General features: G+C 33.4%; 1 protein-coding gene across 4 annotated transcripts in view; it reads right to left on the bottom strand.

Moving 5' to 3' along the window:
• Positions 1–476: 476 nt before the first annotated feature.
• FAM126A (family with sequence similarity 126 member A) overlaps positions 477–16,103 on the bottom strand; it is a 108,476-nt gene continuing 92,849 nt past the window's right edge. For 3 of the 4 annotated variants that reach the window (XM_040644197.1, XM_040644198.1, XM_040644199.1), the window contains one exon: positions 477–5,542. In XM_040644197.1, the coding sequence (XP_040500131.1) occupies positions 4,968–5,542 (575 nt within the window). In that variant the 3' untranslated portion in view covers positions 477–4,967. Of the gene's footprint in view, positions 5,543–6,340; positions 6,637–16,103 lie in introns of all 4 variants that reach the window. The other variant, XM_040644200.1, reaches the window with a different exon arrangement.

Here is a 16,103-nt window from a genome sequence, read left to right as displayed (position 1 = left end):
ATTTTACTATAATATATTGGAGACCCTATCCTTGATTCTTTCCCAAAACTAACATCAATCTAACTCACTCATTCTTTAAATGTCTCAATACCTACTGTGCAAAAAGTCCAATGCTAAGAATTAGGGGCATAAAATCTCTGCACTCAAAAGATAAAGACTCATATTAAAGATAGAAGGGCAAAGCATTGTTATCCAAATTTGCCTGTGCTTCTAGTATGATAAAGAATGGGTCAATGGCTCATGACCCATGGAGCTCATTTTCTTCTGAATGGACACCAATGGACCTATCACATTTCCTATCCCTGGGCCAGGTAAAACAAAGCCAGAAACGAGATGTCATTGTCCTATGGTTTACTCCCAAAAGTTCTCAATGGCTCAACTCACCTAAGTCTTCCTCCTTTACTTTCTTTCTCCACATCATGACTTTTGCAAAAATTTATGATGATTTTTTAATGAGTAAAATGATCTGGAAAAAATATTTTTTCAGTTTTTATTTCAATAAAACAAGAGGCAACACTGTTGTATAAAGTATTGCATATGGACAACATTTACACAAATATACAAAACTTCAAAAAACTAAACTCCAGTTTATTTCCATAGCCTTAAAAAGGTAGAGAGCACATAAAAATATGCAAAGTCATAGTTTATTCTTAGGAATGTAAACTCTAGGAATACAATTAGAAACAAGTATGTTCACTATGAAAAAATTAGTACCACTACATGATTAGAAGATAAGAGTACACAAAAAACTCCACATAAGAGGAAGCAAAGGTATGCAAAATAAGATCTTGAGTTTACTAATAGAAACTTCATATCAAGACACAGGTACTCTAGAACTCTACTATAAAAAAACACAAAAACATCTTCTAAAATGTACGGTGCTAGTCTCTTTAGATATGCACAAGTTACACAGTACAGAAGACAATGCATTTAAGTTCTGATAAAGAATTTAACAAAATCAAACAAATGTGAATAACTCAAAGTATCAAGTATAATTTTACTAACCAGTTAATCTAAAAGTATAAATTCATGCTAATTAAAGAAATAGAGAGTTTTTCTTTTTCATCCAAAGACTGGGAATATACTATTATACATTAACTTCTATCTACAATGCTTAATTTAGGTACCCATCAAATTATTCTTCTTTTTAATGGCTTTTTTAAAAACATTTTTTTCAGTCGCATTATTTACCATAAAGATTCCTTGATGTGCTTCCCTTTAATAAAGTGTAAATTTATTGTGCCTATAAACTCAAACGTTAAACAGCCTTATTTTAAATATTTGTTTAAAATTATGTCTCAGAGTACATTTTTTTCTCTATAATTTAAATGTAAAGGTTTTAACATTTTAATGTTTAATTTTATTCTTCCAAAATAGGCAAAATCCCTTACAACTGAGATCATTTTTATCTATTTTGGTTTAAAAAATATATTTCCCTTTAATTCAACTTTTTGTTTTTATGTGAGTAATGTTTGCTAAGCAGTTGCTTCATAATTGAAAAGGGCAATGAAATATTGTTTTTTCAGAACAAACTGTGTCATCATTTAAGGGCTGAGGATTTCTAACCTTCAAGTCTACAGAGCCTCCTTAAAAAGTTCCATGGTGGTGTATAAGGGATTCCAGGGTACTCCCTTGTCCTAGGTCCTCTTGAAAAGTCTACTTTGTTTCTCTCCCCACTTCATTCCAAAGGCAAATGCAGGGACCCAGCTTCGTTAGAATACCTCAGGTAGTTGGGTATTTGAAGAGCGAGAGGTTGGGTAATTTCAAGAACCTCTAATGGCTTAAAATGTGGAGTGGAACTACAATTTCTGTTCAGATCCTTTGAAGTATGGGGTGCAAGGACCCATTTTGGGCAGAATCCTTCTTGTGGTAAAGGGTATTATTCTGGATACATAGGAGGTCTGTGACCACATGGCTACATCAGGATCTTCATGAGAAACAACTTACAAATGTGAATTCAACTCAATCTGGAAAGATGAGTGGGAAGTGAGCAATAGGGATCATTGTAATTGTTAACAAAAGTTAGCATTATCCAATATTTATAATTGCTATAAAAATTTTCAAATGTATAATCCTTATTTGAAACAGTATCAAAGGTACTATAAATAATTTTACTGTTAACATAACTTCACACTCCAGAAAATCAACTGGTGCAAATTATTTGAAGCATAAATTCAGATCCACTCCACTGAGTAAGCCTTCAGAGTTCTTAAAAGAATATACGCATGCAGATTTGTTGTGCGTTGTATAAAAGGATGGTACCCTTTCATACCTAAAATTGTAGTCATCTACAGCTTTGATTCCATTCACAGTTAACAAGAAAAATACAAAATGTTACATTTTTATTGTAAAAATAAATGAAAGTCATTAAAAATTTAGAATTAGAGGATCTAATAAGTGTTATGGACACTATTAAAAATTCATTAGCTGTTAAAAACAATTAAGATTATAATATTTAGTACCTAACATATTTGATCTAGGGCTGTGAGACCCACTGAGAATTCTAAATACTAGGTAAGTAATTTGTTTGTACTTTAATACTCTCTTCTCAAACTTTAATGTGCATAAAAATCATTTGAGGATCTTGTTAAAATGCAGGTTATGATTCAGTAGACAAAGGTGGCTCTGAAATTCTACATTTTTAACAAGATGCCTAGTAATGCCAATGCTAAATACTGGTCCTCAGACTATAGGCATAGCAATGATCTAGAATAACCAAAATGAAGATCCATTATAGCAGTTGATGATTAAAATCTGATCTCTCGTTTGTGACAGCTGTTTCCTCAAACTTTTTCCACAAGTTTCCTAAGCACCTTAACTTGCTTAAAATGCCAATCTTCTAAAGTAGTTCTTAAGACTATTAATACTGTTAGTAGCTACCATGCTTAGGGGAAATTCTTTGTTCAAGAATTACAAAAAGACAATAGGAAATCCATAGTGATATTTTAAAATATTTTAAATTGTACACAGGATTCCTGTTAAATTAATACAACATCAACTTTCACTGTCTGGTTATCTTTTTTTTCTTTCTACTACAATTTACGCCAATAGATCTTATTCCATTTCTTTTTTTTTTTTTTAAGATTTTATTTATGTATTTGACAGAGAGAGAGACAGCCAGCGAGAGAGGGAACACAAGCAAGGGGAGTGGGAGAGGAAGAAGCAGGCTCCCAGCAGAGGAGCCCAATGTGGGGCTCGATCCCAGGACTCTGGGATCATGCCCTGAGCCAAAGGCAGACGCTTAACGACTAAGCCACCCAGGCACCCCAATCTTATTCCATTTCTATTACTAGAACTAATAACTCAAATTCACTTATATTAAAAGCCATATTCTATTCAGAGTTAATGAATGAAAACTAGTTCATGCTTTTTGAAGAATTAGATTTAAAATGGTAGCTAAAGCAGTTAGGGTCAAAACTGCATTCATAGTGTATGCTTTAGCACTCCTCAGGACATAAAAATTTCTCACATTTGAGCTCTGCATAAGCAGGCACAAAAGGAAAACTAGCATGTTCTGTGTGACCACAGCCAGGGATTGCAAATAAGGAAGCCACTGTGTACTAACAGTGAAAGAGACAAAGAGGGGACTGCTCCTTAGGCCTTCCTTCCCAGTCGTCTTACTCTCACCCTCAGCCTTGCTTTCTCTCTCTCACTCTGAATTATTAGTTAAGTATACTTGATTTACAGGGAACCTCAACCATAGCCAAAACAACTTGCACAAGTAAACACCAAACTTTTACGTCTATCTAGAGGTCACATAGTTTTCCATAGCTACATACAAGTTTGTTTAGCTTCTGCTATATTGCCTTTTTCATTTTTATTTTTTGGTTGGGGGCAACTACATTGATTATTCTATCATAACAAGAATATTTAAAATAGGCCTGTTGACAAAAAAAAAATTTAATTTTTTTCACATAATTTAAGAACACAAACATAAATAACCTAAATTAGTTAATATATAAATGTCCTTTGTCCATATTTCTCTATATTTCTTTCATGACATTTTATAGATGAAAAATTTACCTAATATCCTTCATTTGCTGACAAACAATTCAGTATTATATGATTGACACTGGTATCTTGAGAGCTGTGTCGCACGATTTACAATGATTTCCAGGAAGTGTTCAATGATGTGTGATTTGAATTATAGGAAACCAAACTACCTAGGGTTTCCAAAGTCAAGCAGCAGGGTAAGTGATCTTCATAGCCTATTACATTTTAGGAATTGAAAGGTATTTTCACCTGCTAAATCCAGATCAAATATTTCAAAACAACACATCTACTAGCAATCTAATTTTTGATGTAAAAATGTTCCAAAGATAACAGAAATCCCTCTACCCAGCCCCTGGAATTATAAAATAGTCTAGGTACTGAGTTAGCAGGCATTTTCCAGTGCTTTATATCAACAATTCCACTAATCTCAAAGATAATCTGATTACAAACATTCTTACCAGGCACTTTCATACACATCATTTTTGTTTTCTCACGTGCCTGTTTATCAGACTGCCATGCTGCACGTCAGCTGGAGCCTTCCCGGGGCTGCACCTCTGCCTCCTTCTCTCAGAAACAGTTCCCATCCATGGAGATTCCCTTTGACTCTGAAGGCCAAACATACAACTACCAAAGTAGGAGTTATTAAAAAATAAGAACTCACAACCTCTCATGAGATGTAACCGATCTGACCGGAAAACCTGCCAAGATGTATTGTTACAATCTTAGGGCAACAGCAACAAATAAGAAAGAAAAAAAGATTCAAATCAAGGGGGAAAATACACCCAAGAAATAACAAGACTGTATTTCAACTTATTGCAACCTACATATTATTCCCTTCATAAAGTCAAGGTAGCCTTCAGAATTTAAGACATCAGGGCTCCTGTCTGGAATAAGGATGACAGACCTTGGGCACTTTCAAAAGAAGCAAAGTTATCTCTCTAGATTCACTGGTTAGGTGAGAAAACTATTACCAATTAATCTGTAGATAGAGTAATGCTAATACTAGGAGGTCTCTGCTGACCTGATTGATGCTTCATTGGAAGTTCAGTCCTTTCAGAAACGTAAATAAGCTTTTCTTCTTGGAGACTACAAGCAGAAAACCTATTGGCATCTGTCCCAGGCCCACAGCCAACAGCAGATGATGGGTTATGTGGGACTGTGACACCACTGACTTGTTCAAAGGATTTACTGAACACAGTTGCGGCAGTCTTAGCCAAACTGTGGCTACAAGGTTTAGGCAGAGATTGGCTGGTAGTTAACGTCAGTCTCTTCAAAGAGAGAAGCTCAAGATTTTCACTCTGGGCTCTTTGAGTTTGTTTTCGGGCAAAGTGATCTTTGCAAGACTCCCCTGTAGTTTCTTTTTCTTTTCCTCCAGTTTTGCTTCCTGCTGACCGTCTCTGAGTCTTTCCTACACTTGTCTTGTTACTAGAATTGTTACTACTGTTTGATAAACCCGACTGGCTGGTACTAGACGCAGCCCTGGAATAAAATCCCTCATCAACTTCAGATATCTCCATCAGTTCTTCTTGACCTGTTATTTCTGCATTTCCTAAACAAAGAAATAACAAAGATCAATTAATATTAAGTATTTTAAATAATTCTCGTTTCATGATTAATACCAAATCAATGATACTTAAAACTTTAGCATAATTACATAAAGCAACAGATTATAGACCAAAACTAAAGGATAAATCAAAATATTCTATAAAATAGAAAAAAAGAGTTCATTGTAACTAAATAAGAGTAATTTAGAGTGTATTAAACAAAAAGCATGCCATAAACCACCACCCACCCGTGTTTTTAGGAAGAGTTCTCTTACTATTCATGCAAAAGTTCAGAAATAATTAGGAAAAACATCAAACAGAAAAACTAGGGGTAAACTCTCCCCTAGTAGCAAAGCAGTATAAAATCAAAGCTCTTACCAAGTAACTTTTTTTTAAAAAAATGGTATTAAGATATTTTAAAGATTTTTTAAAGGTTGCATTCTACATTCTAGATTATTTTACTTAGATTAAAAAAAATAGACCGTAATTAACACGAGCTCAAACTTGTTAAAATTCTATATACATTATCCTTCAAATCAAAGATGGAAAAAATACAAAGATTAAAAAATAATTTCAGGTCTCAAGACATAAGCAGAAAATTATTTTAGAAGTAATTTTCTGCCTTAGTTTCATAACAATTTACTCAGAGAAAATATAGGTCTGACCATTCCAAAGAGCATTAGATCATTGAGAAATTGTGGCGCATAATTCATGCATTTTGATTATTAGATGACATGCAAATTTTTTGTGACTGTGCAACTGTTGCTTAAGACATGCAGCAGTGGCCCTTTGCCATGAGATACCTTGGAGGGCAGCTAGAAAGTGCTCTGCTAAAACTGCACTCTGCCAGGTGAGTTTATTCCATCCTCCATCATTTTTCTTACAGATTTTTGCCTCCTGATCTCTGGCAAGCCTTTGCTCTCAGTTCTAGGATCTGTGGCTGTTTCCTGTACACCCTGCATATGCTGAGCATCAATCTCTCCTAGTGTTCTGCCTTTTTCCCCATTCCCGGTTCTCTCTCCGGCCACATTTGTGACACTAATCTCAGGAATGACAAGGATGCCCAATTCAGTAGTATCATTACTGTTGTCAGGTTGCTCTAGAATTGAAGATGATAAGACAAAATGATGGCTGAAAACAAAACAAAATAAAAATGCAAAACAAGAAAAACAAAAGATCCAAAACAAAAACTAGATGACTGAATGTTATGAATTAACCCAAATATCTGCACTGTAGAAATTTCCATAATTTACATCATTCTGACAGTACTGGAAACAGTAGGATGGTGTTCTTTAATTTTAAATGACAATGAAAAAAATCACAGAGCATCAGTTCATGTTCTGCACACATATTTGACACGGACCATGAAACAGAAATTTTTTTTTACAAATCAAAATAGAATTTCCATTGTTTTTAAGATAACACTGTGACTATTTGAACTTGGGTAAAGCATTGGGCAAAATGTTCCAGGACGTACAGCCAAAGTTCTAGCTCTTGTCAACATTAGGAACCAAGACACTTAGGAATTCCCCTTGCACACTTAAAATTCTATTTTTTTATTAGATTATACTGGGGCTGACTTAATGAAATACGATACTGGGAAAATGATTATTCACTCATAATATCGCGTTTAATAATGCTGCAAGTACAGTTTTGTCTCACACACCATTGTGTGTATTAGTAAATATTAATGCAGCTGTGACACAATTAAATAGTCTATTCCTTCAGATTCATACTCATACATAAATTTAGGCCAGCTTATAACAGTTCATTACTAAACTGGAGGAAAATAAAAATGGACTTGGAAAAACAACTTGGCTGTTGGTCATTTATTCCAAAAGCAGCTATTGCAATCAAAACAAAGGAATGAAACTCCTAACTAGTTAATACTTGTAGACATTTTATTCTGTATCTTAAACCACAAAGCATGGTTTTCTTTAAAATTGTCAAGGAAATACCTGTAATGAATGGGGAAAATAACATGAATATATCTACCATGGGTTGGTAACGAAAATTAAAGCTCAAAACAACATAAAACTATGTAAAACAGTATACATCTTAAAAAATGTAGAACACAAATCTGCCTGAGAGACATTACCTACTACTTTCAACTGTTTCTCATGATAGGATTATCAAGCTCTCACTCATCGTGCTAAGCATGTGAAACAGTAATAGGTAGTAAAAGAATAGAGGCCAGAGCCACATACTCCTCAGGGTCTCAAGCTTTGCTACACATTGGTATCACCTGGGAATCTTTAAGAACTACTGATACCTGGTTCTCACCCTGGACATTCTGATTTAATTAGCATGAGGTTATGACCTAGACATCGGGATTTTTAAAAGCTCCCAGTGACTAATGTGCAGCAAAGTTCGGGAACCACTACTCTATTCAAATTCTTTCAAATTTTGAAAACTTAAAGCAAAAGTTATTATGAATGCCCTGGGTACTCCATACCTAGCAGCAATATGCACTTCAGGAGGCCCTCAAAGCTTCATGTTGCACTGGGCGGGTGGGTCAATGTGCTGGTATAATAATTTCCCATTTACTTAGTGCTTCATAAACCTTTGACTGAAGGTTCTTTAAATGAAATATTGACTTCCTAAACAGGCCAAAGGATGTTGGTGAGGTAGTATCACGTCTAATAGAGGTTTAACGCAATTAAAAAGTTTCAACGAAGCTTATTTCCCCTTGTTAATAGCTGTCTTCAAAGTGAGGGCAAGTAAATATCTAACTGAGATAAATGCCAGAGGCCACTGGAACTGAGAGTAAAATCACCATGGCATTGTTGGGTGACAAGCAAGACTTTTCCGTTTACCTTACAGAAGCAGTTTCACAAAAGATCTATTAAAGGGACCAATTAGTCCAAAAAAATGATAAGCTGTGGAAATTACCCAGACATAGCAAAGACAATGAACATAAAAGATAAGTATAGGTGGCCTAATCAAATAGAAAACAACACAATGGTACTGAACGGTTTTTTTAAAGCATTCATATATATTCTTCAATTACATTCTCTGAAGCAAGCAATTTGACTCCCATTTACAGACAAGGAAACTGAAGTTCAAGAAAGAGCTAACAACTATTCAGTGGGTGGGCTAAACACCTAAATCTTTTGACTTCAAATGTCCATTCTAATGTATTACAAAGCCTAACTCTTCAATTCATTAAAGTCTTTTGAGATAAGTATACTCTGACATCCTTCAATTACATTTAAGTTATTTGCTTAGATTCCTAGTCTTTTCATAGAAAGCAAATAATTTATTTTGGCTGAGTAGAGAGCAAGAGCAGATAAAAGTCTCCAAGGAAAACTAAACAGGTCAATAACTTTCAAGGTTAGTTTTAAAATTTTTTTAAATTGGGTTTAGTTTTTAAAAGACACCAGTGAAAAATGTTACTTTAAAATGGTGCTGCAATGATGAAAATTTTGCAAGAAAAACTAGAAAATGACAAGAGAAATATTATATAAAGCAGCACTAGGCAATGGGATTTGCCAGTCACATGTACTGGAATCTGTAGCCCCAAAAACAATGATATTAAATTTTTTTAAAATTATGAAAATAAATGGCAAGTAGAAAAATGAGATTATGTGTTTTTCCACAAGCACAAATTTTTGACTAATTTATGCATGTTATCACTCAAAAAGGATAAAAATGGCAAATTTTTAAGCTATTAAGGTAAATTTATAAAAAGAAAAGCATGTGATTTTATACAGAGCTAGAAAGAACAAATACAATACTCAGGAAAATTACAGAATAAAGATAACCATATAACTCAAACATTTGTTACATGATCTTGGTCTCCGTTATTTCTCCAACTTTTTCCCCTATATGTGACCCAATCTCCCTACACACACCTTCTTACTGGTCTTGCTATTCCCTAGGCCTGGAATGCTCTACCTACATGGCTCACCTCCTTACTTCTTTCAGGTTTTTTCTCAAAAATTTCCTTCTCAGCGAAACCTTCTCTGATCACCCCATCAAGTTTCAATATCTTCCATATTTCATAAACTCTCTTCCCTACATTGTTTCTTCTTACCACTTAATCACTCTCTAAACTAGTTATTTCTCTATCTTGTCCACTAGACATAAGTTCCACAAGGGCAGGGATTTTCTGGTCATTCTTGCATACCTAATATCTGAAAAAGTAGATTGCATATAGTAGGTGCCCAATAAATATTTGTTTGATAAATTAAATGAATTTCCTGTTACATGGTGAAATTATTAAAATAAATGAAGGTGAGAAAACATGGAGAAGACATGAGAAAGGTAATCTGGGAAAGTGTTACTTGACTAGGTAAAAAGGAAAAAATAATATACAGCTTATGCTAATAATCATTTTTAGATGGCAGAGAAAATAAAGTCCCTTTGTTACGGAAAAGTGAAGTAGCCACCTCCAAATGCTGGTTTAGTAAAATGCTTAACAATGCCATATATATATATCTATCTCTACAGTTCTTTTATTATGCTATCCTCTGGATAACATAGCTAAGGAGATGCAGTTAATCTTTCTTTAAGAAAATTCTAGAGGAAATGTTGTAAGGGAATATGAATATATAAGAAAATAGAATCTGTTCAAAAGCCTCGAACTTAAATCTATGCAAAAGGTGTCACGGTTGTTCTATACCTATAAAAAACAATACTTACATTTGACTTCAAATAATTCGAAAAGTTCAAAAAAGATCCAAAGAGAAACGTCTCAGAGAATATTTTATTTGTATGACCTCTATAAACAGGTAACCTTCTCTCCATACAGAGAAATTAGGAGAGTTAAAGAATACTTTTTAAATAGTCATTTCCAAATTGGTTCTCAAAGGCACTCAAATCATTTCTCCCTATAAAATTTCTTCTGGCTTTGAGAAAAAAAAAAGGTAAAACAAATTGCAAATATCATTAAAACTGATCATGAAAAGTTGTGATTTTCCTCATATGTAATGTTATAATCTCAAATATCTATTCCATTACATCACTCATTAAACTCCTTATTCTAGTTATAGCTTTTTTTTCTTTTTATGGCTACCTTATTTACTAAAAGTGAAACTTAATAAAGGAATAATTTATTTATTCATATAATTTACACAGCTCTGAACTCAGAATACATGGTAAATCTAAAGGAATCTGGTTATGATAAAAGACACTTACAAATTCCTTTGTGAAATTAATAAAATAAGCCAAAGCTTTAAAAACTTAATCTACACCTTAAATGTCTGCATCATACAATTCTGACATTATGAAAAGTATTTTAGAGTAAACTCTAAAAGAAAAGAAAGTGACACACATTCCTTTACAATTTATAAGATATAAATATTTAAAATGTCATAATGTATCTGAACAACTTCATACCTTTTAATCCAGTCAGTTTATGTTTATAATTTATCCTATTCAGTGGAAGAAAAATGCTATCTATATTCATTAAGCTATTCATTGCAGTGTTATCTATAATAGCAAAAAGTTAGAAACAAATTATTTGGCATATTAAGGAAATGCCCTGGGTAAGTAAACAATGGAATATCATCTCAATGTGGTACTATGTAGCCTTTAAAACAACTGGACTTACTAGGAGAACTTGGGAAAATATTTGACAAGGTTAATTGAACAAAAACATCAAAAAATTTTAAATAGAGCACAACTATGAAAAATACATACACATATGGGAAAAACCTGTAAAATGATAATTCTTTAAGTACTGGGATTATAAGTGAATATCCCTTTACCCAGTTTACTATCATGTTGTTACCCTATTTTTCAAAAAAAGAAGTAATGAATTGCTCAATCTATATTATAAATTTCTTTATCATTTATTCACTCACTCATGCATGCAACTCCTGTTTATTGAGCACCTATTATACGCCAGACAGTGTTTTAGGTGCTGGCCAACCAGACAAAGACCCTGCCCTCACAGAGCTTACACTGCAGTATGGGAATTAAGGAAACAACAGAATTTTAGAGAGTGGAAAATGCAATGAAGGCAATAAGTATAATGAGAAAGAGTAAGAAGCGTGGTAAGGAAGAAAGTCTACTTTAGATGGGTGGTCTGGGGAGACCTCTTAGAGGAAGGGACATTTGAGCTGCGATCTGAATGACGATGAAGCCCTGGCTACACAATGATGTGGAAGAAGACAGTTCAAGCTGCCACTTTCTCTTCATTCAAATCTCAGCCTCAATTATCTCAAATTGTTAGGACAAAGCCCCTAAAATGGAAATGGCTCAGTGCGTTGAAGGGTTAGAAGGAAAAGTGAGAGAGGTCTTCAAGTGGGGTCAAAGCAATAGGCAAGATATCATATCGCTAGGGCCACCTATGCCAAAGTAAGGAGCTATGGCTTTTGTTCTGATTGCAATGGGCAGCCAATGACAGGCACACAGATAAACTGTGTGTATTTTATTAGTATTTCTTATCAACAGAAGTCATATCTGTGTAACACAAAATATTGAGCATGAAGTGTGTCCTGGGTTAGAAAAAACAGTAGCACTGTAACATTCTACAGCCTGGGCTAGTAATTTGCAAGGCAGATTAGAGGAAATCAAAGCTGCAATAGAAACACAGAGTAAGGACCCCGAACTTAAAGGGCTGCACTCTGAGCAGGAACATTTACAAACACTAAGACTTAGAAATATAATCCTGGGGCGCCTGGGTGGCTCAGTACGTTAAGCATCTGCCTTCCGCTCAGGTCATGATGCCAGGGTTCTGGGAACAAGCCTCGCATCAGGCTCCCTACTCATCAGGGCGTCTGCTTCTTTCTCTCCCTCTGCCTGTCTCTCTCTCTCAAATAAATAAATTAGTTAAATAATCTTAAAAAAAAAAAAAGAAAAGAAAAGAAAAAAAAAAGAAATATAGGTCCTGAAGCAGTGGACTTTCCAGGTAAGAAAACAGCAGCCTGGGGCACAAAGAAAAATGCAGTACGGACTAGAATGTTTTATTTATAAAACATACTGGTTAGGAGATATTCCCAGTTTCCTTAAGTAAAGATCAGTCAAATCTTTAGCTTTTGTTGTGTATGTAAAAAGTGATACAGTTCTTATTGAGGTGGATTCAGTCACTCTCAACAACATCTTTTGTCATCTTTAAGTCTCCAGTTAAAAAAAAAAAATCCTTTTGAGATTTGCAACATATGGATGCTACTGGACCCAGTGAATCCTTCCCGACGGTTAAAGATCCTCACGGCCAGACAGACCAAAAACAGGTAAGCAATATCTATTACAAAACTATCTACAAAAGCTTATATCTTCTGTGTGTAACGTGTAACAAATGCTTCTACAAAGGTCCTGGTTGGGGAGTAGGGGGAAGTGTAGTGCTCAATGATAAGTAAGAATAAATAATAAATAATACATTCCTTAACATTAGCAAAAACTCCTCTTTAATGTAAGGCCTTCTTAATAAAAAATGTAGAACACAATAATTTACAAATAAGGGGTTTTGCCTCATAAGATCAATAATTCTGAAATATTTTGTTTCTCTATGTAGAAAAGAATTTTGCTTTATTACCTAGAAATAAATTAAGTTTTTTGTTTTGTTTTGTTTCATTTTCTTCTAAAGTTGGCTAAGCCAGGATTCTGACACTTTCCTCTTTAATTTAATATTAATATGTATCAATTGGATAATGTGATATTTTAGCTCTGGTTAATATGTCCTTTTTCTTTGAGTCATTTAATAGTTCCCATTTTATTTCGTCCTCCCTGAGTATAAAGTTCCATATCAAGAGTATCAGTTAAAATTCATGCAATGCTAACTTTGGTCAGAAGGAAATACTTATTTTTGGTCCAAATGTTTTACCATCTATATTGGGGAAGGAAAATTTGTTCCTCAAATAGCATTTTAGAATCTGAAAATAATGGAGCTTCTCAAAATGATACTAAAAACATTTAAACCTTTTTATAAAACTGCCAGATAATTTTTTCTAAATTTCCTTAACAAGTAAGACAACTTTTAAAATAGAAACATAAGGGGGGCGCCTGGGTTGGCTCAGTTGTTAAGCGTCTGCCTTCGGCTCAGGTATAATCCCAGGGTCCTGAGATTGACCCCTGCGTCAGGCTCCTCGCTTAGCGGGAAGCCTGCTTCTCCTTCTCCCACTCTCCCTGCTTAGTGTTCCCTCTCTCACTGTCTCTCTGTCAAATAAATAAAATCTTTAAAATAAAATAAAATAAAAACATAAGTATTATACATTTCTATTTGCAGATGTGAAATTCCAATAGCCAATTCTTAAAAGTCTGCCACATTTGAGTTTAAAAACTATGATTTCTGTGTTATTCAAAATGCTTTTATAACTATTAGCAATTTTGTTTCTCAACTAAACACTTTTCTCATAAAATAATAAAATCAGATTCACAAAATAAATGTTCCATCTCAAGACTTATGTATGACATTCATCTGCAGAATCTAGGAAAAGACTACCTTACGTGTTTTGAAATATTTACATATAATTATTTTCTAAAATATTTAACTGAAATACACCTCTTATAATTATTCAGATCTGTTCAAAGTTAGAAAGTCAGTAATGTTGTTTATCAATACATTATTATGTAATATAAATTTATTAACATTTTCTAAATCAATAACCAAATCTATAATCTAAATCAATAAATTATTTACCAACATGAACTGCATCTTTTTATTGTTCATTTTCTTTTTTCATCTAATAAGTTAGTATTAAACCACCTAAGCAAATTAAAATAAATTGCATTTTTCATCATTTTTAAAAACATAATCACAGGTCTCTTCAAACTTTGTTATAATCATTTAAATTTATTTAAAGATCTTAGCGTCCTTTAAATAGAAACTTAATGCTGAAAAAGCAATAAAATTGCTATAACAACATGAAACTTCACTTTCTTTATGTAAACTGTATTTTATTTGATTTTTCACTTAAACATTTCATATAATTAATTAAACACTCTAAAAAATCTCAGGGTACTTATTTCGTATTAAGTTGAAGACTTAAAAATATGTGTAGTTCTTATTTTTAGTTCTTTTTTACTACTTAAAACTTTGTACTCTTGAATCCCCTAAGTCAAAGTAATGAAATACAATGTTATAAAAATAAACCACTTAAGAATGCCAGGACCAAAAGTAGGGCAAAATTCAAAGGATCTAGTTTATAAATATTGTTACTATTATTGATACCTACCTGTTACAAACAATTGTAACAATACATAAATGAGAAATACAAGTTCGATCTATCCTATTTTCATGTTAATTTGGGATTAAGTGAGACAACAGGTATTAAAACAACCTTCTAAAAAATCCTGATTGTAAGGTAATATAAACATCAGATTAGGGTACTATACTTCAGGGCTACAAAAATTACCAAAAAAAGGGGCGCCTGGGTGGCACAGCGGTTAAACGTCTGCCTTCGGCTCAGGGCATGATCCTGGCGTTATGGGATCGAGCCCCACATCAGGCTGTTCCGCTATGAGCCTGTTTCTTCCTCTCCCACTCCCCCTGCTTGTGTTCCCTCTCTCGCTGGCTGTCTCTATCTCTCTGTCAAATAAATAAATAAAATCTTTCAAAAAAAATTACAAAAAAATTATTAAATCGATTGTTACTGTTATAGAAAACATGTATACTTTTGTGTCTGATACTAACTCAAACTAAATGTTTATCTCAAATTGAGAAAATCCAAACTATACATTTCAAAATCAGCGTTTTATGAAAAGGCTCAATCACAGGATCATTCAAATAGCAAGCTAGCTAATAAAATCTTATCAAGAATACAATTACAGTGTAGCTAATAAAACAAATTAAACAGTTCTTAATGAGTTAGCAATCAGCCTTTATGTAATGTTTTAAAGCATACCAAATGCTTTTCACTTACTTGCCTCATTATCTCACAAATAAATGCACAGGTAGAAAGAATGGTGGGCAGTAATGAGGAACTGGGATTTCACTAGATGAGTCTTTTTATTAGACAAGCAGTTGGCAAAAATTATAAGCACTCATTATTTGCAACCATAACTTAATTAGGGGACTTTACAGAACAAAGGAGTAGTATTTCAAGTATTTTAAAAGAAAGGAGAAAAGTTGGTTACCTTGTTCCAAGTATAGGTAATTTTTTTAAAAGTAGAAGATGAGTCATAATAGTGGTGGTGGTGGGGAGACAGACAAAAAAAAAATAGCAATTAAATTTGCTCTGGAAGAGGAAAGGGAATGGAAAAAGTACAAGGAAATAAGTATAGATTGTACAATAGAACCTTGAAGTGGTAGACAATCATTCAAGGATTTAAGAAAAAGGGCTATAGCTGACATGGTAGATAATTAAGATAGCTTTTAGAAGTAACATTTAAGAATGACTATACAACTGAAGCATAATTGTAGAGAAATATTCTGTTTTCCTTTTAGCTATTTCTGTTTAGTTTTTAAAGGAAATACTAAATAGAATTGCAGTTTTGTTATTAATTTTAAAAATTAATAAATTATCTCATTATTTTATCTTCTTTTTCTTAATGGAATTTTCATTTTGATTCTTGCTATGGTCATAATCTACTCATTTCTCCCTTACCTTAATGCTTTTAAAACATTTATTCTATTATTATCCTTTCCTAGTTACATTTTATCTTCAAATTATGACTTCTAAA

Source organism: Ursus maritimus, unplaced genomic scaffold (assembly GCF_017311325.1).
Source record: "Ursus maritimus isolate PB19 unplaced genomic scaffold, ASM1731132v1 scaffold_3, whole genome shotgun sequence".
Taxonomy (NCBI): Eukaryota; Metazoa; Chordata; class Mammalia; order Carnivora; family Ursidae; genus Ursus; species Ursus maritimus.
This window is presented reverse-complemented; position numbering and strand designations above follow the sequence as displayed.